The 26,545-nt window shown below is 59.7% G+C and overlaps 1 protein-coding gene across 8 annotated transcripts in view; it reads left to right on the plus strand.

Annotated features, from left to right (window-relative positions):
- Window positions 1–26,545, plus strand: part of FOXP4 (forkhead box P4) — a 68,575-nt gene that overhangs the window by 36,768 nt on the left and 5,262 nt on the right. For 5 of the 8 annotated variants that reach the window (XM_075115881.1, XM_075115879.1, XM_075115884.1 and 2 more), the window contains 13 exons: window positions 6,363–6,485; window positions 8,508–8,594; window positions 14,315–14,462; window positions 14,980–15,184; window positions 15,471–15,575; window positions 18,078–18,165; window positions 20,233–20,343; window positions 20,839–21,040; window positions 21,142–21,218; window positions 21,439–21,540; window positions 25,907–26,028; window positions 26,156–26,222; window positions 26,348–26,514. In XM_075115881.1, the coding sequence (XP_074971982.1) occupies window positions 6,363–6,485; window positions 8,508–8,594; window positions 14,315–14,462; window positions 14,980–15,184; window positions 15,471–15,575; window positions 18,078–18,165; window positions 20,233–20,343; window positions 20,839–21,040; window positions 21,142–21,218; window positions 21,439–21,540; window positions 25,907–26,028; window positions 26,156–26,222; window positions 26,348–26,514 (1,604 nt within the window). Of the gene's footprint in view, window positions 1–2,935; window positions 3,080–6,362; window positions 6,486–8,507; window positions 8,595–14,314; window positions 14,463–14,979; window positions 15,185–15,470; window positions 15,576–18,077; window positions 18,166–20,232; window positions 20,344–20,838; window positions 21,041–21,141; window positions 21,219–21,438; window positions 21,541–25,906; window positions 26,029–26,155; window positions 26,223–26,347; window positions 26,515–26,545 lie in introns of those variants that run through there. The other 3 variants (XM_075115883.1, XM_075115886.1, XM_075115887.1) reach the window with 2 other exon arrangements.

Consider the following 26,545-nt stretch of genomic DNA (forward strand, 5'->3'; position numbering starts at 1 on the left):
CGCAGCTCCCTGCCACCTTGCTGATAGGGACAAGGATGTTTATGGGGTGCCAACCCAGCAGGAATATTAACGACAGTTGGCGACGTCGTGCGCTTAAAAACGAACAAGGAGTTGCTGGGCTCAGTAGGGGTCTTGGATCCTTATTTTTTTTAACTTTGGAGTATGAACCCTCTCCCCCCCCACACGCCTGGAGGTGTAGCTGTGCATGGAGAGCCTCACAGCTGACACTCAAATTACAGCTGCACCTTAAAAAGAAAGCCAAAAAAACCCCCATCCTGAAACATTTTTAAATGGTTTTATTTCTGTGGAACTTTAAAACTCTTAGAAACTTGGCGGATACTGGCAAAAGTGTTGCATTTGAGGATTTTTGCTGCAGATGGTCTGCAGGGCGCTCCTCTCCTGCACGAGGCTGGTGGGGAGCAGCGGATCCCCCCCAGGATCCTGCGGGTATCTGGTAAAGCCCATGGGCATGAAGTGCTGGAGTGTGTTTGGCAAGGCAGCACCCCATATTTTTGGTGCTGGGGCATTTCTGGCTTGGAGGCACCGCTGAATCATGGGGTGCCCTGCTTGGGGTCCCTTCCCCAGCTCAGCCCCTGGAGCCGGGGGTCTCCCAGCCTCCGGCGGGAGCAACTTGCTGAGGTTAAAAAGCCTCTGAAATAGGAGAGGGGCTGAAGGGCGCTGAGGGAAGGGGAGAGGAGTTTGGAGCAAACTGCGGGAAATTGCTTTTCTTTTGTCTGCTGCGGCGGGGAGGGCAGCGGAGCGGAAAAGTGTATTTTGTTGATTTGAAACTTGAGTGAAATGGGTAATGAAGACAGATCAATACCAGCCCTTCTGCGTTCCCTCTCCAGGAAAAAATACAGCAGCCCGTCCGTCTTGGCTCGCGCGGCGCTAGATTTTTTCCATTTGAACTTGCAGCACTGCCGTCTGTCCCCACTCCCCCCCCACCGCTTCCCCTCCTCCTTCCCAGAGCCCCTGGTTCTGCCAGCCCGTAGCCCCTGCCACCGCCACCATCCCGCTCCGCCGGCCCCGCCACCGCGATGCGGCAGCAACGGCGGTTTGGATTAACAGGGGAGCAAAGGAGTCGCTTCAATCCCTGCGGATTTCATTGGCGTGACGAGCCGTGCCAGCGCCCCGTGCCCTTGGAGGGGATGCGGCCCCGCGGGGATCCTGCCCAGGCGATGCGCGGGGGCAGCGGCTCACCCCAAGCCGCAGCAGGGCCGTGCCGAGGAAGGGGCTGCCAGGCAGCGGGCGCTGCAGCGTGCCGTCGCCTCTGCCGCGAGCATCCCCCAGCCAGCTCCCTTTCAACTTTTAGCAACTTGCAGCCCAATTATGCACGATTAGTGCCTCCCCAGCGGGGCTCGCTGTGCTAACGAGGATGCACGATGGGTTGAACACGCAGGGGATTGATTCCTCCTTTTCTTTGCGTGCAGCTGAACATCAGAGGCCGGTTGTCCTCCACGCAGCTGTGCCGGTACCCACTTGCCCGCTCACCCCGTGCTGCTGCCCTCCTCCTGCCACCACCGCCCAGGGCAATTACTGCTTTGGTGCTAAGGCTGTTCAAGTATTCATAAAATAACCCCACAGCCTCAAAACCCAGCCTAGCACATGGAGCTGGAGCTCCCTTGCAGATCTAGGTTTGTTTTCCACTCTGACCCTGGGTAGATTTTTGGTCCGCTGTCTCTGTCCCATCTTGGTGAGGTCCAGACGCAGCGTGGTGTGAGCAGAGAGGGGGTACAGCAGTGTTTGGGGCTGGCCCTGTGCCACCCATCAGGGTATATAAACCGTGGCTGGGGTTATGCCGATGTGAGTGGCGTCACTGCCTGGCCCCGGGCGTTTGAAGCTCTTGCAGATGGTCTGAGCCAGCTGAATCTCGGAGCTCGCCCGGGGATGCCGAGCGCAGGAGGGAATGTGTGGATGTGCCCACGTGCTTTGGCTGGACTCAAACCGAAAGGTTTTTTCTCCTGCAGCTGCAGCAGCAAGAAGTGGGTGCTCTGGGGGAGACTTGCTCATCCCCTGCCTGTAAAAACAGCAGACCTGAAGCTGCTCTTGGTGCTGGTTGTTTCTCCCCTCTGTTCCCAGCTCCTGGCCTCCCTCACCAACCTCCTCGATTTGTTTCTGTTGGTTTTGGAATTGAAAAGGGTGTTTAAAAAAAGGAAAAGAGCACAAACATGTTTGCTGTTGTTTCTAATTGGGAATTAAAACCTGAGATTAGATCAGAGGCAAGGATGTGCAGCGCCTTGGGCTCTGCGGGAAGCATCAAGCACCCCAGGTAGCTGGCGTGCACCCACCACAGGGAGAGGTTTGCTCATCCCGGCGGCCCCAGAGCCCTCCCCAGGGTCAGCGGGGATGGGATGAGGTCTGGGCTGCGTCTACCCTCACGCAGGAGCTTAGACCTGTGGTTTTAGGTGTGGACCTGGAGATGGTCCTTCCATGCTGTCCCCGGGGACGCGGTGGCTCCTGCGGCAACCTCCCAGCGTGGGTGACGGCGCAGCTGGGAGGTGAAGGTCGGTGCAGGGATGCTTTGAGGCTGAGCAAACGACAGGCTTGCTCGCACGCCCCGGGCTGATGGGGGATGTCCCGGCTCCTGTGCTGTGCCAAGCCAGCTGTCTCAGGGGTCAGGAGGGCGGCCGTCCCTCTGATGGCAGCCCCACAGTGCTGAGAGCCAAGACAGGCCGTCGGGCCATGGCTTCCCCCGCTCTGCCTCATGGCTGGGAGTTGCAATCAGCTTCCCGTAAAAAAAAAAAAAAAAAAGTAAGAAAATTTAAATAAAAGCATCACTCCCCCATCCTGCTGCGTTACGCCCAGCCAAATCCTGTTTCGCTCAGCCGGCTTTGGCAGAGTTGCTCTGCGCTTACGCTGAGCGCCGAGTTTCCCCTGTAATACCCATCTCGTTTTCCACCCGCTGCCTGATGATCCGCGTCCGCCCCATCCTCTGGCACGGAGGGATTACAACTGGGACCGCCTGGAAAATCACCCCCTCGAGATCCCGCTTGCCGGTTGGAGCCGCAGCGCCGGGGCTTTCTGGGAGGCAGCCGGAGCTGTTAGTAAGCAGTTTTGCGGAGTGGCAGCCGGCCAAGGAGTGAGTCAAACCCTTCCTGACTCGGTGTCTGGCAGATGCCAGCTCGTGACGCGCCGGCCGGGGACCAGCCGCTGCTGCGGGGCTGGCGGCTGGGACCTGCTTCCCGAGGGATTGGCTGGGTGCGGTGCGACCGCCACATGCGAGGGTGGTCCCCGCCTGATCTGGTGCCAGGGGAGGGACTTTGCTGCCGGGTGGATGGGATGGAGAGGGGACAGCTAACCCTCCGTACCCCCCTATGCTGCTCTGCTCAGCGCCCTTCGGCTCTTACTTGTGTTGCTGACCACCTGGATCCAAGCTTTTGAGGTGACCGTTGCGCAGAGCCCCCCCGTTATCTGGGGATGCCAGGCTGGCCTCGTCCCCTGCCGTGGGGAAGCTTGCGCACCGGTGGTCACCGAGCACCGTGACTGCAGGTGAAGGGGCTAAATCACACTCCTCAGCGTCCCGGGGGCCCGCGCCACGCCGCCCCCCTCCCCATTCGCAGCTCAGCTGCCGGTGGGTGCCCCTGCGGGGCTCTCGGCAGGCCGGGGACAGACATTTCTGTCCCCATCTCGTTTTGCTGGGGCAGCAGCTGTCCCCATCCCCAACAGAGGCAGCTGGGGCTGTCACCGGAGCCCGGGCAGGGGAACCGCAGCACCGTGGTTTGCTGCCCCGCGCCGGGGCTGAGCCAGCTGCCGGGAGCAGCGCCGCAGCCTCCCCGGCACCCGGCACGCGTGATGAATGGTCGCAGCGGGAGCACAACTTGCTGTATATGGGAATTTCCCCTTTTACTAAAGAAAGTTCCTGCCCTCCTTGGAAACCTTAGCCAGGAGGGAGATGTTTTCCATGCTGGGGGGAAATTCTTCTTGCGGCTTTGGCATTCGTCAGGGCTCGGGGAGGCGGCGAAGCCCGGACACCCCTCACAAGAGCCAGCACCAGTTCACACCTCACCCCCTCGCAAAGCTGCCACCATTTCCCCATGTCAGCTGCGCATCTGAGCACGGAAGAAAAAGCCATTTAATGCAGACAAAGGTTGTATGAAAATATAATTCTGCTTTTGTTAGCAGCCATCAAACTCTAAAAAGCGTCGCTTTTATTTTCTTGTAACATTGTGAAAACCTCGTGTCGGATCGAGAGCTGGGGCCCTCTCGACTAATCGCCTCTCCTTTGTGTTTTTAGATTATAGGGGCAATTAGTGTTGTCAAAACCTCTGGCAATTCTCTTTGCTCTTGACAGGGTGTCAGTCCGCTGGGCGAGAAATGGAAGGTGTTATAACTCTCCGGTAATTAGGATGCCTCCGATTTGAAAATGCCAGCAAACGTGTACGAGAGGCCACGGCGGCGGTGGGGGCGGGGAGGCCGCCCGGATGGGGGATGCGATTGAGCAATTAATTAGGGGCTCTCATTCCAAGCACGTTGCCAGCTGATGAATTGGCAAAGGGAAATTAGCAGGATGCTTAGCTCCCAGCGAGCGGGCGCGCACCCCGCTTGCTCTCCTCTTGCCGTCCTCGCGAGCTTCCCTCCTTCCCAGATGTTCACCGAGGGCTTTGCACAGCTGTCTGCGAGCACCTGACCGCCAAAACGGCAGCTCTTTACTGGTGCTGGTGCCACGGGGGGTGCTTGGCTCTCTGGCAGGCGTCAGCGGGTGCTGGCGCCCTCGCAGGGCTTTGCGGTTCTTTGCTGGCGATGCTGGTGCATCCTCCTGAGCCCTCCGCCGCCGGCCAAGCTGGTGCAGTTGCAGGCGCCCCAGTGGCAGCACTTGGGTGTGAACATGCAGCAATTAATCAATAACTTTGACACGAAGGCAGCTGGCGGGGGGATCACCAGCAACAAATGAAACTCGGCCCGCTTGCGACACCTCCCTCCAGCAAAATGCCTGAGTAAACAGATAAGCCTTTGCAATCTCCTTTGAAGGTCAGCGTGCTTCAGCCCCGCCAGGTGCCCACCATGGACGGGAGGGAATGCATGGGGCCGCCCCTGGGGTTCCATCCCCGCTCGGTGCCCTGTCAGGGTGCCTGGAGGGGGGAGGCAGCCCCCAGGGTGGGCAGCAGGTCCAGACCAGGAGCCGGGGCATCGCTTGGGGTCCTGGGTGGGAGGGGCTGGCGTGTACCGGGCTCTTATTTGGACTTTCGGTGATCTGAAGCTGGTTGCGTTGTTCCTCTGTCCCTTGGTTTCTGAGGTCCCAAGACCTGTGAGTAAGGGGATGACAGGTCATCTACTTTGCATCGAAGTTGGGTCCTAGGCTTGCAGGGGGAGGTTGGCTCAGGCTCTGCCAGGTTCCGTGCACCGGGGAGTTGCCTCCTAGTGTCCCTTCCAAGAGGCCAAAGCTGGCGGGCAGGGGCAGGCAGGAGGCTGCTAGTGGCTTGCTAGCTCTCCTGCTCCTGAACAGCACTGGTATTCTGCGTTCCCAGGAAAAGGGAGCATCTGGGAAGGGTTATTAAATAACAGCAGAGCCCTAACCCTCCCCAGAGCCTTGGGAAGGGCTTTGGGCTGATGGGATCAGCAAAGCACTGGGACAAGGCAGCTCTTGATGGCCGTGGTTGGGAAGGCGACGTTGCTCCACCTGAGCAGGACCAGTGGGGCTGGGATCCATCACCGACACCTTCTCTGGCGCTTTGCTGCAGGGGTGTGGACCCATGTTACGATAACCAAAGGCAGGGGTTGGCAGGTTTTCTTAGTCCTCTCTCCCCGTGGCATGGTAATTACATGAGTTACTGGTGTCAACTGGAGGTAAAGCTTTGATGTGTCTATGGAAAACGTGGTAACTTCTTCCTCCGTGCTAGGCTTTGCAAAGTTATTTGGGTGATCGGTATCTTCCCCACTTCCCTTGGTGTTTCCCTCCTCCCTGCATCCTCAGAGACCCCGAGGGAAGGAGCGGTGCCCGGCACCTTTCCCGTGCTTGCAGGAGGGGAGGGAGCTGTGGTTTGGAGCTGGCTGCCCATGTGCTGCTGGCTCCTCTCGATGCCTAATTCCCCCAACTAAACTGCATTTAAAGAAGACCCTGCAGGCAGAGAGCATCCTACCCTCGGGGTGGCAGGGAGCTCGTGGTTTAGGAAGCTTTTGCCCCGGTGCCAGCTGCACCGCAGGGCATCACCCTGCCATCGCCGTATCCCCAGCGGTGGCCTCGGCATGCCAGGACAGACTGGTGGCCAAGAGCTTCACCCAAAGGTGACACAGGGATGGGGGGGGGGAATGGAGGATGCACCAGGAGAACCTGGGGGGTGGGAGGCACTTGCAGGCTATTGGCATCTGGGGAGGGTTTTCCAGGGTTGGAATTGGGAGTGGTGACGTGTCCTTCCTCTCTGCAGGTCCCTGTGTCTGTGGCCATGATGTCCCCGCAGATGATCACGCCACAGCAAATGCAGCAGATCCTCTCGCCGCCCCAGCTCCAGGCCCTCCTGCAGCAGCAGCAGGCGATAATGCTGCAACAGGTAACGCTGGTCCTGGGCTGGCTGTGCGTCAGCCAGATCTGGCCAAGCAGTTTGCCACTAGGGCTCGTGATTGCTGGAGCTTATTGTGGGCAGGCAGATGGGTCCTTTCCACCTTGGGCTTCTGTGTTCCCCCCATATTTCCATGGGGATTCCCAGCATGTCCAGCACCAAGGGCTGAAAAGAGCTGCAGGTGCTAACAGCACTGGCGAAGCCGGATGATGCTGCCCTGAGTCAGGGTCTCAGAGCCCTGAAAGCTCCTGCAAGAGGGCTGGTTTGGGGCTGCCCAGCTCCTGGGGAGAGCTGGGGTCAGGGTGGATGCTCTTGGCTCGACAGACCCCAAGTAGAGCCCCCGTGGCTGTTGCCTGGTCTTTGGGGCAGGTGGCTGGGTCTGGCTCTAGACCTGAGTGCATGGGTTTGTTTTTCATGGCCCCAGTCGGCTTTTTCAGAGCACTCCGTCAACTGTAAAATGAACGGGGAGGGAAGAAAAAGAGGAGGAAAAAAAAAGCCCAAACCTCAACTCCGAAACAAAACAGGTCTGCTTGGGTAAACATCTCCCGCCGGAGGGAGGGAGAGAAGGAGAAATCCCACAAGCATCCTCCACACCCTTCCTCCTGCCTCCAGTACCTGTTTACTCCAAACAGGCCGATAAGGATTCAAGGTTGGCCTCAGGGAAAGAACAAAGGGTAAACACTACCCTGGGTGGGTCCTTCTCCGAGCCTCTTTGGAGCCGGATAAAGAAACACGTTTGACTGCAAATTAAACAACCCAGGCCGGAATAGCTCGCATTCTCCACCAGAAGAAAACCAAACATCACACCTCTCACCCCTGACCCAATGTTCCCGCAGCCGCGCTCGACCATGTTGCAGAGACCTGGCTTTGATTGGCTTTCGGGTAAACACCCAGGCTTTCCAAACCTGTTCGCCGACAGAAAAAGCAAAGTTGCTGCTGTCAGCGCTGTCAGCCCTGAGCTGATAAAGGCTTCCCGGCATCCAAAGGGGCATTCCTGAGCTGCTGCCGTCGCCCCTGCACGGGGGTACGAGCCGGGTGGGAGGGGGCCGCCGGGTCTCGCTGACCTCCCTGTGCCTCCAGCCCCTCCTGTGCGCAGCAAATCCATCATCAACAGTTTATTTAGGGGCCGGGGCAAGAGCTGGCGTCAATGCCGGCAGCTCCTGGTGCTGCCTCCTGCAGACTGGAACCCTGTTAGGTGGCTCATTGCTGGACTAGGGTGCTTTTCTCTGTTTTACTGGCCCAGCAAAACCCTCTGTTTTGACTGGGGTGCTGCAAGGAGCCAGGTTGCCTGCTCTTTCCCATGGTGCCCATGAAGGAGGATGCAGGTCTGAGCCCCTGGTGCTTGTGGGGTTGCACCAGTCAGACCATGGCCCATGGCTGCTCCCAGCCCCTTCCCAGCCAGGAGGCCCCCAGCTCTCACAACACTTGCCAAGGGTGGTCTGGGGTCCCACCATGCCAAAAATGGGGGTTCTCCACTGCTGAAGCACTGGGTTATGTGCCAGAGCCCCTGGGACCCCTTCTCTTGGAAGGGTTGCCCATCTCCTGGTGTTTCATATCCCCCTATTGAACAACTTCCCCAGGACAGCTGCAAAATCCCGGGATGCTCAGGAATTACTGAGCTGGGGGGTCGCAGCCCTCCTTCCTGGGGCCCGGCGAGGTGGAGGCTCCCGGAGCAGCCGGTGGCAGAAAGCCAGGGCAACCAGTTGGCATTAAAAAACCAGCAGGTTTGGCATTGGTGGTGTTTGGGGATTTTACTTGCTGTGGGGACGCAGAGCCCTTAGGAATGTGTGCCCAAGGTTTCTTCTGCAGCTGTGACTCCTTCAGCGGGTGCTTTTCTTCTTAACCTGCAGCCAAGAGCCTGCCCTGACAGCACAGGGCCAGGAGCTGGCACTGCTGTGGCAAAGCCCGGTGCTGGGCACGGGGTATTGCCAGGCAGGGAGACACGCACAGGGCGTTTCTGTTGCTAATCCAGACTGCTCTCTCCCTTCCCGTCCCTGCCTCCCTCCCTCCCAGTTGCAGGAATACTACAAGAAGCAACAGGAGCAGCTTCACCTGCAGCTATTGACACAGCAGCAAGCCGGAAAGCAGCAACCCAAAGAGGTGAGCTCATGCAGATGGGTTCTGGGCCATCAGATCTGGCAGCAAATAAAAGGGGAACCAGCACAAAACAAGGTGTGCGTGAATCCCAGCACCCAGGGCAGCCGGCTGGGAGCCAGCAGGGATGGGACACAGGGGCATCCTGCTCCTGGAGCGTGCTGGGGTGGCTGGTCCGGGTGCTGGGAGTTCCTCTTCCTCCTTCCTATCTGCGATCTGGCACGTGCACCAAGCTGCATCGTTCTCAGCGCTGCGTCCTTGTCGGCGTATCTAGAAACTATGGGGCGGGTGTGGGGAGCGGTGAAGTCAGCGGGTGTGGGCAGGCAGCTGCCTCCCAGCACAGAGCAAGGGTTCCCCAAATCCTGCTGGCGGTGGCGGGGGCGGAGGAGGCTTGGCTCAGCCCTTGCCCAACGTGCTGACCCTGCCCTGGCCAGGCTCTCGGCACAGCTCGGGTCAGGCAGCGCAGCAGCACCCTGGCAAGTAGGCAGGGCTGGTCAGGTGGGAACCCAAACCAGGCTTTTCCTGCCAGGAAAGGTGGTTTTGCAAAACCCAAGTGCTGTGTGAAATAGCAGCGATGCCAGCAGAGGGTTTTTCCAACGGGAGACGCTCAGGCAGGGGATACTGTCAGCCCCCCATGACCAGGTCAGCAGCGGTGGGCCCTTTGCTGGGGAGGTGGTTGCATGGTGAAGTGTTTATGCGGGTGTGATTGCATCAATCTTGTATAACTCCCTTTACCCAACAGGTTTTACTGTCCTTATCCATAATAACACGCTCTGAGGTGTTGTGGCTGTATCAGCAGTGCTGGGGTTTGGGGATGCGCCGGTTGCACGGAGGCTGGGGGTCAGCCCCAACTGGCAGCGGGCAGACAGCACCGCTCCCTTCCTTCTCCTTACATATTTTTGCCCCTCTCTCTCTCTGCCCAGGCTGGTGCGTGTAGTCTGCCTTGGGGGTATTTTGCCTTGCACATGCTGCTGTATGCCTGGCATCGCTGCCTCTCTGTCAGGCATCCTTCCTTGGGCTCCTGGTGCAGAGGGATGTGGAGCTGAGCCGCTTGGTCCCTCTCCCAGGCCAAGCATCAGTAGCAAGTAGAGGAATGAGGTGCTGGGACTGTTATTGCCATCACCCCTCCTGAAATCCAACACCCTGATTTACACTCATCGATTCTCAGCACTTAAACATTCAGCTTTCTTTTGGGGACGAAAGCGTTTAAGCCCAGACTGCGCATTGGGGTGGCTGCAGCGGGGGCTCGACGGCAAAGCACACTGGGGGAATAGGGCGGCTCCAGCGGCTTGAGGTTGGGCCAGCACCCACTCGAGCCTTCAATAGACTTTGACCTGAGCTTTCACTGTGGGATGTTGGCATATTTGCGCAGCGTGCGCGGGGTCAGGCTTTATCAGAGCCATCTCCAGGAGCTGGAGTAGCTGCTCATGCTCCGGGAGCGGGGGAGGCATAAATCTGAGCTTCCTCAAGGACTTTCCTCTTGGCCGTGGTGATGTTATACCGCAGCATCAAATGGGGATATAATTAAGCTCTAACAAAGGGCTCGCTTAGTGGGCTCCTGGTTTAAAAATGGTACAGAGGAGATGAGAAATATGTCTGCTAAGAAAGTCTGAGTGGCTGGGAAAAACAGCGAGGGGGTCCCTGCCAGTGGATGTCGTAGTGTTTCCCCTCCCCAGAACCTCTGGCCGGGCTTTGTGGGGTCAGCTTCACCCCGTGAATTTGGGCAGCTGCTATTAATAAAGCCGGTGTTCGGCAGCATCATGTGCCTGCCGGGAGCAGCGATGCCGTTGCTTCCCCCGACAGCACGGGGGATAGCTGGCGTGTCTGGGATGCCGCCGCTGAGCCGCTCTTGGCCGGCATCAGCTCCTTCATGGAAATCCACAGTAGTGTTTAATTACAGCCCTGCTGCAAGGTTTGTAAACCGGGCACTTTCTGCTTTCCCTCTGCTTGATTTCAAGGACTCGCCTCGGTGTAATTGTAAGTCAGCGGCTCGTCTGCGAGCGCGGATGGGGATCAGCAGGTGGGAACGGCTCTGTGCCGCGCCGGGAGCAGGTAGCAGGCTCTCGTGGAGGAGCGGCTCAGATCTCCCCAGGAGGAGCGGCGCGGCTGGAGGTCCCCCGGTGGGCGCAGGGAAGGGGAGAGCAGGAAAAGAGGGAGCGCGGAGGATGGAAACGTGTCGGAAGCGCCTGTCGGCAGCATCCTGTCCCAGAGGATGTGGGGGGTGCTTTGCGTCCGCTGTCTGCGAGGAGCTGCGCCGCGGTGGGGGGCACGAGGAAGGGGATGAGCACGGTGGCAGATCGGGATGGGGCTGAGCTGCAGCACATCCCAGCCCATCACGGAGGCTTTTCATATATTAGGGCGTAAGGTTGAACGCCCAGCAGCATCCTGGGCACAGAGGGGGAGCAAGGAGCCGTGGCACAGGGCTGGGATGGCTCCGGGCAGCCCCTCACGCTCATGGCAAGCGGCAGCAATGCTGGTGTCTGCCGTCCCACTCTGTCCCTGGCTACTTTGCCTCTCCAAGCCCAGCTGCTGCAAGTGGCAGCCGGGTGTGGAGACCCCAGTATCCTCCGTGGGTGAGGCCAGAGGGGCTCCGTGTGCCCCCAAAGCCGATGGCAGGGGCTGTCCCTCTCCCGAGTCTGGCAGGGCAGGAGAGGGGGTGGTACGGGGGGGCTGCCTGCTGCCTAACCTCGGTGTCAGCTTAATGAACTGCTCCTGTCAGTCCCGCGTGTCACGCCAAAACTCCTCCTGATGTGCTCATAAATCAAAGTGACGGCGGCTCTTACCCCGGTAGCTGCACCCAGTCATCTGCGTCTAATGTACGCCGAGCTCAGGCGAAGCTCTGGACCCCGAGCCCCTGTGCTGGGATGGGAGACAGGATGAGGATGGGGTGTTATGGGGGCCAGATGCAGGATCTGGCCCTAATACAGACGCAGCTCCTCTGGCAGGCGTGGGGGTATCCCCTCCAGGAGGGACTCTGCTGGCATTTGGCAGGCCGGGGCTTGCCAAGGGGAGAGGAGCCAAGCGAAGCTCATGGGGCGATGGCCGGGGAGAGAGGTTTTCAATAAGGCTGGGGCTGAAATTCAGGCTTTTGCTGCCCTGCCTTCTCCAGGGCACTCTTGACTGGGAGCCCCCAGGCTGGTGGGTGCCATTGGGTAGGCCCACATGTGGGTGCACCTCTTCACCCATTGCACGCGGTGGTTTTGAACCTGTACAGTTTGTTGGCTCTGCCATGCAGCGGTTGCTCTCTAGGGACTGGTAAATTGGCTTCCCCAGAGATAAATGATCCTTGTTTTGGCTTAGCCTGGGCATTTGTGCCTCCACTGGGAACCAGGGCTCATATTCCCAGGGCTGGTCCCTGCGTTCGTGGTCTGGTGAAGCTGGAAGGATGGGCATGTGGATTTGAAGCACGTGAAGGTGCAGGTTCAACGTGGACAGCATCGTTCCTGCCAGAACCACACACGGGCCAGGGCTGCCCAGTCCCCCGCAGGCTCGAGGGGGGTCTGACTCCGCAGCTCCAGGGAGGCCGGGTCAGGACACCCCAGCCAGGCTATGAGGTGCAGGCGACGTGCCCCGGGGATCCTCGTGACTTCATCCGCTCCCAATTTCCTCCTGCTCCGCAGCCTGGAAGTGCCGTGAATGAGGCCGTGTTCGTGCAGAGCCCAGGCTTGCCCCAGGGCCCCCAGGGGAGGGTGGTGGCAGAGCTGGGAAGAGATGGAGAAGCCCAGCCCATCCCGTCCTGTCCCGGCCCGTCCCGGCTGCTGTTTCTAACCAAGGCGAGGATTTGCGTGTCCATTCCACGCGGTGGCAGAGCTTCTCCTCGCAGGGGACAGGGACAGCTCGGGGGACTGTGCTGCCTCTGTTAAGGTGCTCAGGCACACAGCCTGGTCCTGCCTTTTTCCCTCCATCGTGGTCCTACAGTCCATGGTCTCCCCCAGTCCCGTGGCCTGAAGCCCTCCTGGCTCAGCACCTTGCTCAGTAGCGAGGGCGAGCACAAGGATTTCTCTTCGCTGAGCAGAAATTGCATTGATTTGTGCCTTTATCTCAAGCGTCAGAGGTGCAGGACTTGAGGCAAAGCCTGAGCGGATCCGGACCTGGCTCCGGGGGGACAATTCTGCTGTGGCCAAGAGGTGGACAGGACAGGAAGGAGTCCACACGGCCCTCAGGCTGAGAAACCAGATTTAGACTCTCTGTGCCCTAGGCAGGCCTCGCAGTCATGCCTTATGTTGCAGACCACACAGATTTTACAGGGCAACACCTGGAGCCCATCCTCACCCTCCATTTCACAAAGCCACAGCGGAGCATCAGCAGCATCTGGGGGGGACTGCCTGTGTCTTGTGGGGCCCAGGGCGCTGCTTCGGGTGCAGCAGCGTGTGCTGATTCCAAACTAAGCCGTGAGCTGGGTCTGCCACGGAGAGCCTACTGTTCCCTGTTGAGCTGAGTGCGAGGTGCAGCCTCAGGGATCATCAGGAGATCATCACTGGGGGCCTAAATCCCTGTGATGCTCAGACCCAGGCAGAAGATAAAAAAAAATGACATTTCCTACTGCAAAGCTCTTGTGCTCATCAGTAAGAACGCAGACATGAAAATACTTTTTTGGGTCGAGCAGTGGGGCTGCAAAGTGCCCCCACTCACAAGTACAAGGTCAGGGGGAAGCGCCTTAGCATGGGCTTGGCTGGTGTGCTGCACCGAGGCAGGGGAGAGGGGCCCCAGCACTTCTCTTGCTCAGGATAACAGAGCTGCCATGGAGGGGCCAGGCTGCTGCCGGGGCTGGTCGGCGTGGCACAGCCGGCTCACGCTGCCTGCCAGCCCGGCTCCTCGCAACCTGCAAACAACGTCTGCGCAAACAGAGGGGTTCAAGGGGTTACGGAGACGCCTGCCCCGCTAATGAGGCCGGGCAGGCCTGGGGCAGCTCCCCTCTCGTGGCTGGCTCGGATTAGCAGCTGCCTGTCCCCATCCCTAATTGAATTCTCTCCCCTTCAGTTAATTCTCATGGATTTCTTGGTGCCTCCCTGGGGACTGTCCTGCCTAACTAGTTTAGGGCTGCCTGCGCCAGTCAGAATGTGGCCAGCTCCTGGGGACGGGTGGGAGAGTCACCCACCTGGGGGATGCTCGTGGCCAGGGTGGGGGCGCCAGTGCTGGTGTCTGGGGGCTGGGAGTGCTGGGCATCTGCTTCCCTGCAGATGGTTGTTTTCTGACCCCACCAAGAAGGGGCTTGTAATGGTCATTTTTAGCAAATAGGGACCATTTCCCCTGCTTAAAGGATGGTGTTATGCATCTGGGCAGTCTCGGGATGCCTTTTGGGTTCTGGGAGACCCTTTCCTTTGGTGATGCTTGGTGCCCATGGGAGCTTGCCCTGCAGCTGAGCCTCCTCACGTGGGACCCCATGACTTGAGTTTGCGGGTTCGCCCATCTTGCAGTCAGAGCTGGGCCTCTGCTCTGAGCAAGCCCTCAGCTCTGCTCGCTCCCTCTCTTTTCAGTGCTTTAGTTTTCCCTTCCCCTTTCCTTTTCTTCCCCTCCTCTTCCGATAGATCAAAGCCTCCGTCCGGCTCAGCCGCAAGCTGAGCGGGCACAGCAGCCCAGCAGCAGGATGGAGGCATGCACAGCCGCGGTGCCGCCGCCACGGGCATCCCTCACTGCCACCGCCAGTCCCCTGCCTCCCCTGCAAGGCTTCTTGCTGCAAGGCTGGAAATAACGCGCTTTGATTTCTCCCTTTTGTCTCCTGGCAGCCGTTAGGGAACAAGCAGCTGGCCTTCCAGCAGCAGCTCCTGCAGATGCAGCAGCTCCAGCAGCAGCACCTGTTAAACCTGCAGCGCCAGGGGCTGGTGAGCCTCCCGCCGGGGCAGGGCACCGTGCCCCTGCAGACCCTGCCCCAAGGTAAGGACCCCTACCCAGGGTTGGGGGTGCGTTGGGGGGGCCGCCACGGCTGCAGCTTCTCCGTGCAGCAAGGGAGCGCTGGGAATGGGGCTGGGGAGCGGGCTGGTGGCGTTGCTTTTCGTAATGTGCCCATCTAAAGTTTGGGGCCTGGTTGCATCAATGGCCAGAGTAGCCTGGGAGTTTGAGCTGGGTTGTGTGCAGGATTGGGCCCCTGGCTTCCTCTTACGGAGGGGTGCCGGGGGCAGGGAGCTTGGGGTCTCCTTCCCTCCGGGGGCAGCTCTGAAGGGCTCCCCGGGTGCTGTGGGTAGCTTGTTTTGGGGTTCCCGATGAGGCCATGCAGCCTCACCTCCCCGGCTGCTGGCACAGAGGGCTGTGCCTGGCCTCGGGTGATGAGCTGAGCTGCTCCGGCCGGGCAGGGAGGGAGCCCATGGGGTCCTGAGCCAGCCTGGTGCATGGGCGCCAGTGGGTGCTGCTCCTTCTCCCCACTGACGGCGGGCGCTTTCTCCCCACGCCGTAGCTGTGTGCCCCTCGGACCTCCAGCAGCTCTGGAAGGAGGTCACGGCTGCCCAGCCTGTCGAGGACAGCATTAAGCAAGAAGGTCTCGACCTCACCACCAACACCTCCAACTCTACCTCGTTTTCGGCCGCCAAGGTCTCGCCTCCCATTTCCCATCACCCTCTGCCCAATGGACAGAGCACCATGCACACGCCGAGAAGGGACAGGTAGAGCCGGGTCGGGCCCTGGCACTTCGTGGTTTTTACCCCCAGAGGGGTGGAAGGCGTCGGGATCTGTCACCCATGGGGCTGGCAACAGGGTTGGGAGGATTGGGGGGCTTCTGCCCACTCCATAAACAAGTCCTATTGCTGTTTTGCTGCACCCATGTGCCCGTGGAGGGCAAGGAGGCATCGCTGCAGTGTCTCCTGTGGGTCCCTGAGGGCTGGCCCCATGCACAGGAATGCTTGAGCATGACGGCTGCCCCGTCTGACTGTCCCTTTCCATCTTCTGCAGCTCTTCCCACGAAGAGACCCCCAGCTCCCACCCGCTTTACGGCCATGGAGAGTGCAAGTGGCCTGGCTGCGAAACCCTCTGTGAGGACTTGGGACAGTTTGTCAAGTAAGTGCTCCCCTTTTTGGGGGAGGTTTTCCTGGAGGAGGGAAGAGCCTGCGCTCTCGGGCTGGGACAGCATGGGGCTCGCAGAGGGGGAGACCCTGTGGGGGTCTGGACACCCCAAGGTCTGTCTGCCCGGAGCAGGGGGCCCACTGCAAAAAGAGGAAACACTGGAGGTTGCTGCTAGAGGAGAAGAGACCCAACGCGGCGGGCAGGAGCAGGGAGCAGGCGAGAGGAGTTTGCAGCTCCACTCCTGGGGGGCGAGAGGAGGCGAGGAAGCAGATGGCAGCGCGGCAGCCTGCTGACACTGCTTGTGGGCTCTGGCGCTGACTGATTAACTCTGCTGTCGAAGAGCCCTCTTCTAGCGTCAGGGTCAAACAAATTGTTTTCACGCTTCGTCAGAGGTTTACTTAATTAGTTCATTTGCAATTAGATCTCTTTGTAGCCAGGATTTTTAGCAAAGACATCAGAAGGAACTGACGGGCTTGCTTGCTCCTTCCCCCCCGCCTCTCCGGCTGTCTGCTCAGCGCGACGGCCGCATGCTTCGCTCTCCATCGGCGAGGTTTTGGGTTTTTACAAACCAGTCCCATCCTCTGCCACACGCTCGGGGCTGGCTCTGGTGGGAGCATCCCCCTGACCACACCGGCTGCCTCGTTCCCAGGGAAGGAGCTGGGCAGAGGCCTCGCACAGGAGGATGAGGAGGAGCGAAAGCAGCCTGGGGAGGCTGGGGGAGCATTGCCTGGTGGCGACTGAGTGAGTGAATGAGTCAGGCTTCTGTGTCCTCTGACACATGGGGTGAACCTAGATAAGACATCTCCTCCTGCCTCTCTGGGCATGTTTACATGGCACGGGGCAGACGAGCAAGCTCCGGTTTGGAAGCTGGAGCCTGGGGTTGGCAGGGGATGGCCAGGGCTGGCTCACAGTGCCGGGAGAGCCCTGCTGTGCCCGCCAGGGCTGTAAAGTCCCTGTGCCCTGCGTCCCGCGTCCCACCTGCCTGCCCCTCTAAGCACACCTAGGGCTTGCAGGAGCAAGCTGCCTGAGGGGCAGCCTCCCCAGCACCACTAGTGAAGTGTTTCTCTCCCCTCTCTGCTAACCTGAGCACGTGTCGGGGTGTGGGACAGGCAGATGGAAAACTTCCAGAGCCCAGCTGCAGCGCAGACCTTGCTTTTGAGTCCAGGCATCAGCTTTGAGCCTCCTCTGCGCATCTCCTCCATGGAGTAGCTTGGAAGGACTCAGCGTTGGGGTGAAAAGGGGCAGTGAGTCCTTTGAGCAGTGGTTTATAAAAGCCTATGAGGGTTGGTGGGAGACGTCTCCGTTCCCATTCAGCACAGCCTAGGTCATCGATAGCTTTTTTCCTGGAGAAACAGCCGTGCCCTCAGTCTGCCGTGCGGGGAGAGGAGCGGGCGGCTCGGTCCAGCTGCAGCCCCGCAGAGCAGGGCTGAGGCACCGGTGAGGTTTGCTCACATACAGGCTTGGCAGCTGGCCCCAGTTACCTAACTTGTTTTTGCAAGTTGGGGCTGGAATTCTCTCGCAAACAGCCGGGTGAGATTCCTGCCATCTTCCGTGTCCGGACTGAGGGTAGATACTTGGTCCTGGAGAACATTGGCCCATGGCCCTGGGACACCTGTGTGTTTCCCAGTGTCAGCTGCCACCTTTCGGGGTGTTCCCAGGGTGGCCCTGGAACAGTTTGCCCTGCCACCCAGCATCCTCCCTCCGATGTGTCCAACTCCTCCGGTGAGGACCCCCCCACGTTTGCACCCATGCCAGCAAGGTCGTGGCTTGGCCGTACGACGTCTTCGGGGCTCTGTGCGTCCCCAGGCTGCCACTTTGCTGGGTCCGGAGTCGAGGCACCCCATAAGGCAATGCCAGGATGTCCCTGGCTCTGCAGCAAGTTGTGTCCCTGTCACCGGCTGCTCGCCTCTGCCAGGAGCCCTTCCCCTCCCCGAGAAGGAGGAAGAGAGGCGAGGACCAAAGGTCCTTGTGCTTTATAAACATAAAGTGCCTTATAAACATAAGGCATGAAAGCAGTAGGATGAGGAGCACCCTGGAAATGTCACCTTCTGCCTTCAGGGGTTTCCTTAAAGGGTGTAAGTAAACCTCCATAATGCTGCCTTTGTCCTGGAAACCTGCTCCTCAGGTCCTCCCCGGCGCCTCCTGCCAGCAGCCTTCTCAAGGACTTTCCATCAACCAGTGGCTGCTCCTAAACACCATCCGGCTGCCCTGGGGCTGCCAGGGGCAGGGCTGGTTGTCTACAGCTGCCTTCAGCCTGGGTTTGGGGAGGAGGCACAGCCCAGTTTGCTTGGCTGCCTTCGTGCCTCAGTTTCCCTTCTGCTCATCACGCTTCGGGCAGCAGTGCTGGAGCATCCCCAGCACGGGCAGCACCTCGTGGGCATCCCCGGGCGCTGCTGCAGTACAGGTGCTTTGCAGGTCGGGGCTGATCTGTGGCTCTGGTGGAGGGGCTGCATTTCGGGCACGTCCAGGTGTAAAGCCCTGTGTCCTTCTCCCCAGACACCTCAATACAGAACATGCACTTGATGACCGAAGCACGGCCCAGTGTCGAGTCCAGATGCAAGTGGTACAGCAGCTGGAAATACAGGTGGGTATTGGCCCAGCCTCGAAGGATGCCTGTTTAAAAAGCCATCTCCTTTCCAAATCTGCAATGACTTGACTGCTCTCTGCGGGAGGGGAGTGGTGAGGGTTGGGGGCCGCTAGCAAAATAACTAGCCACTCCAGTGTCACAGGGACTCATTTTAAGCATCCTTCCCAAACAGGGGTGCTGCCCCTGGCCAGGCAGTGGTCCTGATGGGAATCAAGACCTGGAAGACCCTCTAACTGGTTCCCCCTCCAATACCAGCATCCCTGCATGATTATGGTGGGGCTGGAGGATGGGATAAGCTGTCCCTCCTGCCCAAAGCATCCCTGTGGGTCCAAGGAGGTGCCACAGACCTGGAAGGCACGTGCTGCCTGGGGGGCGCCTGCCCACAGGTGGGACATGGGCTCTGCCCCAGCCCTCGTGCCCAGCCATGCCGCAGCAAGAGCCACGGGGCTGCTGGGCTCATTGGAAATCAGGCCACTTATTTTGGTGGCTGAGCGTGGGTCTTTGGAGCCCGACTTTGGGGTGCTATTTTTGGAAAGCCAGTTCTTTAAATAGTGCCTTTCCCAGCATCTCTGACTCCCTGACGTGCCGTGCGTAATTCAGTTAATAGAGAAGGGAGGGGGGAAAAATGGGAGGAAACAGAGGGGTTTCATCTTGGGACTTGAAAGGCAGCGAGGCGGAAGGTGGGATGGGGCAGGGGTCCCTGTCAGAAGGTCGCTCACCAAGACCCCAGTGTTGTGACAGTGCCTGGATGCCCGGCTGTTTGGCCAGGGGCTGGCAGGAGCTCGAAGCAGTTTGCGTCCATCGCTGCACGTGGTGATGGGAATCATTGCGGGGGATGCCAGCCCTGGGGAGCAGCGGGCCATGATGTGCGGCAGCCTTGGCAGCCTCCACGCGGAGTTACAGTAACGGGGGCTGCGGGGCGGCAGGGGCAGCAAAACCTGCCCTGGGCAGGGAGGCTGCGAGGCTGTCTGGGCACAGCCCTGCGATTGCATCCTGCGCCCCAGCCCTCGCTAAAGTGAGAGGTTGAAAGCAATTACTGGGGCTTAAAGAGAGGACAGAAAGGAAGGGGGGAAAAAAGCGTGGAGGGGGGGAAGCTGAAGGATGAGCAGAAAGCTGCGTGTGCAGAGAGGAGAACCTGCCACCGGAGCTACCAATTATAAAGTTTTCAGCTCGGAGCTCCCGCTGTGCTGGTGGAGAGCGTCTGCATCACGAGGGGAGACCTGTCAGCTCTAATGAGCACCACGACAGTGCGCTCCAAACTTGCAGCAAACTCTGCTCTGGCTCCTGCCTTTAACTCCTTCCTTGCCCAGCTCCAGCGCCTGCCTGGGGAGGGGGCTTGGCTGGGGGGGAGATGGCAGCACACGGGGACATGGCTGAGCCCTGAGCTTGAGGGGTCGTGGGGGAAAGGGAAGGTGACGGGAAGAGAGCGGGTGTCAGATCCCATCGCCTCCACCGGGCTCAAAATCTCTCCTGGTGCCACAGTGAATATTTCACCCTTCTCCGCACTCCAGGGAGTAAACAGGCGGGAGCACGCAATTAAAGCGATGTTATGCATCCAGGTGGACGGATGGACGGACGGAGGGGTGGGTAGATGGACAGGGAGCCGCTGGTGAGCGGGAGGCAGCTGAGGCTGGAGGAGGGCGAAGGGGACGGGGACGGCTGGCACCAGGGTGCGGGTACCAGAGCACCCGGGAAGGAGAGCGAGGGTTGCAGTGGGTGGCCGGGACAGGGCCATGCTGGTGGTGGCAGCCTGAAGGTGTGCGAAATTACTCCATTTCACCATACATTTTTCATCTGGCTGCACATGCGGAGATGGAGCAGCAGCAGCCCCCGTGCTGCTGGTGACGGATGCCGTAGCCCCCTGCAGAGCCACGGTCCCCCTGGGGCTCTCGGGAGGGCTCAGCATCAGGCAGGAGAGGGCTCCTGTGGGGACACTGGTGGATGCTGCCTGCCCAGAGCCAGGGCTGGGGGCTTGGTGGGCAGCTCCTCCAGGCCGTGGGCACCTCCGCGGGTGACTGCCAGCACTTGCCTGACCATCTCCCTTCTGCTTCTTGCCTCCCACAGCTGGCAAAGGAGAGCGAGCGTCTCCAAGCAATGATGGCCCATCTTCACATGAGACCTTCAGAGCCAAAGCCTTTCAGCCAACCTGTAAGCGTGCATCCTCCTCCTGCCCACGTACGTCCCTGCAGCCGCTCCCTCTCCTCCCCTTTCCCCTTGCTGCTGGCTGCAATCCCTCCCTACCCTGCGCATGGTCACCATGGCCCTGCGTGGCCCGGCTGGATGGGCTCCCTGGGATGGGCATGCCCTGGCTCTGCTCCAGTGCATGTAGCCTGGTCTCTTGTGCAAGGCATCAGGCAGGAGTGAAACGCATCCTGTGTCAGCGTGTTCTGCTGCTCCACTAGCTCAGACATGTAGCGGTTCCATCCCGTCCCGTGGTTGCAGCCTGTTCTGTGGGTGCATCCTTTCCCGCGGTTGCATCCCAGCCCATGGTTGTGTCCCATCCCCACTGAGCCCGGCTAGTCTCCCCCTTGCAAGCCCTTCGCTGCCTGCTTTGCAGCTTGAGCCAGCTCAGGCCCCGCCGAGTTGCCGGTGTGCCGGGGGCTCTCCCAGCCCCTGCCTTCCCCATGCCGGTGCCCAACCGCCTGCCCTCCCTCCCGCCTGTCTGTGCAGCTGAACCTGGTCTCCAGTGCCACCCTCTCCAAGAGCACTTCCGACACGTTCCCTGACGGCTTACCTCATCCCCCCACCTCCGCCACGGCGCCCATCACCCCCCTGCGGCAGGGCCCCTCCGTCATCAGCTCTTCCACTTTACACAACGTGGGACCCATCCGCAGGAGAAACTCGGAGAAGTTCTGCACCCCAATATCTTCAGGTGAGCTCTGGGATGGGGCTCAGCACCCTCCATCGTGTGGTCCCCAGGTCCCAAAGTGGGTCCCTTCACCTCCCACCCCCCATTTCTTGTCCCCTCTCCAGAACTTGCACAGAATCACGAGTTTTACAAAAACGCAGACGTCCGGCCACCCTTCACGTACGCCTCGCTCATCCGGCAGGTGAGTGGCTCCCCGTGCTGCGGGGTTCAGCTCTGCACCCTGAGACCTGCCTATAGGGCACCCTGGGCAAAGCTGTGCTCCCCCCCACTTCCTCGGTCCTGGGGGAGCCCCTATGCCTGCTGAACCCCTATTTCTGGCCATCGTGCCTCGCCACGGGACAGGCATCGAAGCCCCCCAGGGTGTCGCAAGTGATGCTCTTGTCCCCTCTCTGGTTTCCCAGGCCATCCTGGAGACCCCTGACAGGCAGCTAACGTTGAACGAAATCTATAACTGGTTCACGCGGATGTTTGCCTACTTCCGGAGGAACACGGCCACCTGGAAGGTGAGAGCAGCCCTGCTCAGCGCCATGGGGCTCACCCCACCCCACCCGGGGCTCATCCCATCCCACCCAAGGCTGCCTGCTGCGGGACATGCTCCAGCTTGTATGGGCACCTGGGGTGAAGGACCGGCTCATTGCACAGCTCTGGGATGGTGCAGGAAATTATTTTGTGGATAAATCCCACGGTTTTCCCCCCCCGAAATGCATCCCTGGTCTTTGGGGATGCATTATCCATGCAGTAGGGTACAGCAACGGGCCCACGCTGTAGAAACCCGGGGCTTTCTGTGCCGCTGGGGCTGGAGCAGAGCCAGGAGAAGGGCAGAGAAAAGAGCGAGACACTCAAAATAGCAAATAAGGTTAATGATAACCCGGGGGCGGGTGGCACGCGGTGCCACAGCCGGGCTGGGAGAGGCGGCGGCTGGGTCTCGGCAGTGGCTGGCGATGCTGGTGCTGGTCCGTGGGGACGGAGGGAGGGTGGCGGTGGCTGGGGGTCTGTTGGCAAGCGGGAGCACCCATAGCTCTGCTGCAAGACCCCAGATGGGTGCCTGTGCCCGTCGGCTCCCCCCACCTGGTGCATGGTGCCGTACGGGCAGGTATCAGGGAAGGTTTTTGGCACCGAGGTACTGTTTGTCACTGGCCTGGGCTGATGCACGTGAACATTGGGGGCAGTGTCTTGGGGCAGTGCCCAGGCGCTGGGGCTGCTCCTGCCTCGGTTATTTAGAAGTCACCAAATCTGAGAGAAGCGAGAAAACTAATCTCAGAGGAAAGGAGTTGTTGTGAGAAGGAGCAGTTGTTTATTGTTTCCTGCTGCATGTACTAAGACACAGCTTCGTCCTGCTCAGGGTAACAAGCCGTAAAGTGGCAGGGGGAGACTTACACTTAAAAAGAAAACATTAGGATAAACGAGGTGCAAGTGAGGTGGTGCATTTTGAAAGGGTTAAAGGAGGAATCGGTTGCTCTGGAGCCCAGGACACTGCGCGTTGCTGCTGCAGATCAGAGCTGACTGCAGCAGGGCTTTGCTTCTCTGCAGCAAACTTTGGGTGAATAACGGGCGTTTTGGCACCAGAATGCTACAGGTGGCCCCTGGCTTTGGCACGGCCATCCCGAGCATCCCCATGTGCCGAGTGGGTAGGAGGGTGGTGGCAAGGAGCAGAGCAGGAGCAGGCAGAGGTGCCTGGGACGGTTTCGGTGCTGGCCGTGGCCCTGCGTCGGTCTGGAGTCCCCCTCACGGCACGCATGCAGCACTGCAAGCCGGCGCCGCACGGCGCGGGAGCATCGCTGGAGCATCACTGCCCGCTGCCGCGGGTGCCCCGGCCAGGCCCGTGGGGGCATCCCCGTGTTTGCGGAGAGGGTGCGAAGGGATGGGGAGCACTGGGGCAGAGAGCCCGGTGCGGCCATCGCTGCTCCCAGGACGGTGTCTTGCCGTGGGACAGAGCAGGGTCCATCTGGAGCAGCACTTTCCCTGCTTTGTGCCTCAGTTTCCCCATCTGTGGAATGAGATAATGGCAGGTGAAAATGCCTTTTTCCTTCTCTTTCACTAGCTGAAAGGAATGAATGTTTTGGGGTTTTTGATTTATTTGTAGCTCCCACACACCCCATGTTACCCGACGGCAGATGTCTCAGAGAGGGGCATCCCCCAGGCCTTCTAGTTCCCTTTTAGCTGCTCTTTATCTTTTCCTGTTCCACCACCAAAAGGGATGGCAGGGAATTAAAAAGAGCCAGAGAGGGATGATTCCCTTCACAACTTTCTATGTCCAAGGCCAGGCTTCTTTTGAAGGAGGGGGATGCACAGGAAAAAAAATAATGTATTTCCACTCTTCAGAAAACCACCGTTTCTGCTGCAGCTTCTCCCTCATCTCCTGCCTCCACTGCCCCCCCGCCCCTCCCCGCGATGGGGTAGGGGTGCCGGGGGCCAAGGTGGGTACCCCATCCCCACAGCGGGACAGAGCCGTGGTGCGGCACGGGGACCCATTGGGAGACCCCCGGCACGGCACAGGGAGCGGGGCCGGGGCCGTAAAGCAAACATCATTAGAAAAGACAAAGATGAGAAGCAAACAGAGCAGCCAAGTCTGGCACTGAACAAATACTCTGTCGAAACACAAAAGCCACATTAGGATGAGGCAGGGACCGCACCACCGGCACCGGGCAGGAGGATTCCCATGTTGGGGGGGTCTCGCCTGGCATCTCCCACGTCCCGGGGCCAGCACCCTGCCCGACACCCAGCACTGGGGACGGGGCATCCCAGGCTCTGGCGACGCTGAATCACATCCTGCCTGGTGCCAGGATTTATTTTATCTCCACTTTTGCTTTTGCAAACGTGTACCTGCCAGTGCCTAGAAGCAGGGGGGTGTCACGGAGGGAGAGGGGGATGTGGGTGCTGCCGGGCCAGGGCTGCGTCTCCACGTGCAGGAAAGGTTTCAGCTTTGCCACGCTTCTTGCCTTTAATCAGGGCTTTGTTTGGACGAGGAGTCCCCTGTGTGCACAGGAAGGAGGAAGGGGAGCGCGAGGTAGGATCCGGCCCTGGCGAGGGGAGGAAGTCCTGTGTTTGCTCGCCAGGGGCCAGGGGTTCAAGGGCAGCGGCCGACCCAGCGCCGGCCAGACTTCAGACCCTCGGGCATGGGCAGGGAGACGGGTATTTGCAGGGACGGTGCAAGGACAGAGCAAGGGCCAGGGGTTCATCCCACTCCCTCATTCATCCAGGAGCACAGCAGTCTGGGTCCCCCTTGGATTTCCAGCTCCCCAGGGTGCCTGTGTGTGCGGTGCCGAGGTGGCCAGGCCCTCCTCTGCAGTGATGCCAGCGTGGGGTCTCAGCACGAGGGGTATCTCGGGCCCCGGGGCAGGGCACGTCCCAAACAGCATCCCTTTGGGTGGGAGCAGCGATGGCACCAGGCTGGGACCCGGCTCTGCGCCGTGCTGAGCATCCCCGCAAGGAGCCGGGCCGGCTGCCGACCAGCGAGTTACTGGTGCAACCCACGGGTTCCCGGTTCCCCCAAAACATCACATCAAACAGCATCAACTGTTCCTGAATCTCATTCCCCAGGATCCGGCTCCTGGGAGCCAGGGAGCTGCTTGCAAGGTTTCCCCTTTGGGCTGGCTCTGCCAAACAGCAAGAGGAGCGGGAGCCTGCCCGTCCCCGCTGCCTGCCGCTGCGTGACCCGGCTCTGCTGGGGCCACCGCGGCAGCGCCGGGCACGACGGCACGGCCGGGGACACCGGGGCAGACGGGGCAGCGGCTGGAGGATGGATGGATGGATGGATGGATGGATGGATGGATGGATGGATGGATGGATGGATGGAGGACAAGGGAAGGAGTCCAGCTTTGTTCGGTTTTGTCCTTAAATTAAAAAGAAAAAGGGGGGACAGTGCGATTTGATGAGTTTCCGGGAACTCTAACACTTTCCAGCGCGGGGGGGGTCCAGTCCTTGTGTCTCCTTTTGCCTTGTTGTGTTGGCCGGCTCCTTTGTTTATACAGCCCCCGTTCGACCTTTTAAATTGCTGTTAATGTTTTAGCGTAACGAATTAGTCTCTCATCACGAATCAGGACTCGAAATAAAAAAAAAAAAAAAAAAAAAAACCCTCCGAGGCCAACTTCCTGAAATTGGGGTCATTCTCATTTGCAAGGCAGAGAATCTGAGAACCTTAATGCAAGGAAATTTATTCAAAGGCAGAGCCCCGGCGTGATTAGGCCCTTTGTAATTATAGCTCGGAGAGATTCCACTCCAGCCTCCTGCCTCCCTCATGGATTAGCAAGTGAGTCGGAAAAATACACAGGATTTAATTAGAGGCAAATTAAAATTGGTAATGAAATAGGGGCAGTAGCAAATGGCAGGGAGTTGGAAGGGGAAAAGGGAGCTGGTATCTCTCGGGGCTGCGCTGTCTGCCTACGTGTGTGTCTCTTTATTTTACATTTAGAAGAAGAAAGGGAGGGAAAGGACCAAAAAGGAGCGTAGGGGGAAAGAAAAAGAAAGGAAAAGATTAGCCGGCTTTGCCAAGCATTGCCGAGCGAGCTGCAGCGGAGAGGGTGGCTCTGCTCCCTGCTCCTTGCTGGGGTGACTTGTCCCTTGTCCCGCGCTGTCCCCATCTTCCTCAGCATCTGGCCAAGACCCCCGAAACGGGGTCGTGTCCCACGTGCGGCTCAGGGGCTCAGCTCCTCACCCGCTCAGTGCTGATGGGGTGAGCGAGCATTTGCAGCATCCCCAGGTGGCTTTGCAGAGCGTTTGGCTCTCGACAAGCCGAGCGTGGCTGGGGCAACCTGGAGCCCTGGGGACCCACAGGGGCTGGGCAGGGAGGAGGATGGGGAGGAAGAGGAGGGGTCTGGGTGGCATGGCGAGGGCCGTGCCGCTGAGCTCTCCTGCCCGCTCTGCCCACAGAACGCTGTCCGCCACAACCTGAGCCTGCACAAATGCTTCGTGCGCGTGGAGAACGTCAAGGGAGCTGTCTGGACCGTCGACGAGCACGAGTACCAAAAGCGAAGGCCACCAAAGATGACAGGGTGGGTCCCGCTCTCCCGTGGGACGCAGCCCGGGAGCCGCGCTCACACCCACCTCCGCTGCCAAACCCCTGGTCCCCGGGCTGGGAGCACTCAGCTGTGCATCGTTCTGCTTTTTCTCTTTCTGCAGGAGTCCGACTTTAGTCAAAAACATGATTTCGGGACTCGGTTATGGAGCACTTAATGCAAGTTACCAGGTAAGGACCCAGTCCCGTCCGTGGCAGGGATGCAGGGGCACTAAACCTTCACCACTCCGCGGTCCCCTTTTCTATCGTGGTCTCGCATCCTCCATGCCTTGAATGGCTGCTGCTTTCTGTTGCAGGCTGCGCTGGCAGAGAGCAGCTTCCCACTGCTGAACAGCCCCACCATGATCAACACCAGCTCCGCCAGCGGCATGCTGCACGTGGGCCACGACGACGTGAGCAGCACCGTGGAGCAGGTCAACAGCAACGGCAGCAACAGCCCGCGCCTGTCCCCGCAGCAGTACAGGTCAGCCCGGCTGGGGACAAGGGATGGTGCC

Source organism: Phalacrocorax aristotelis, chromosome 21 (assembly GCF_949628215.1).
Source record: "Phalacrocorax aristotelis chromosome 21, bGulAri2.1, whole genome shotgun sequence".
In the NCBI taxonomy this organism is placed as follows: Eukaryota; Metazoa; Chordata; class Aves; order Suliformes; family Phalacrocoracidae; genus Phalacrocorax; species Phalacrocorax aristotelis.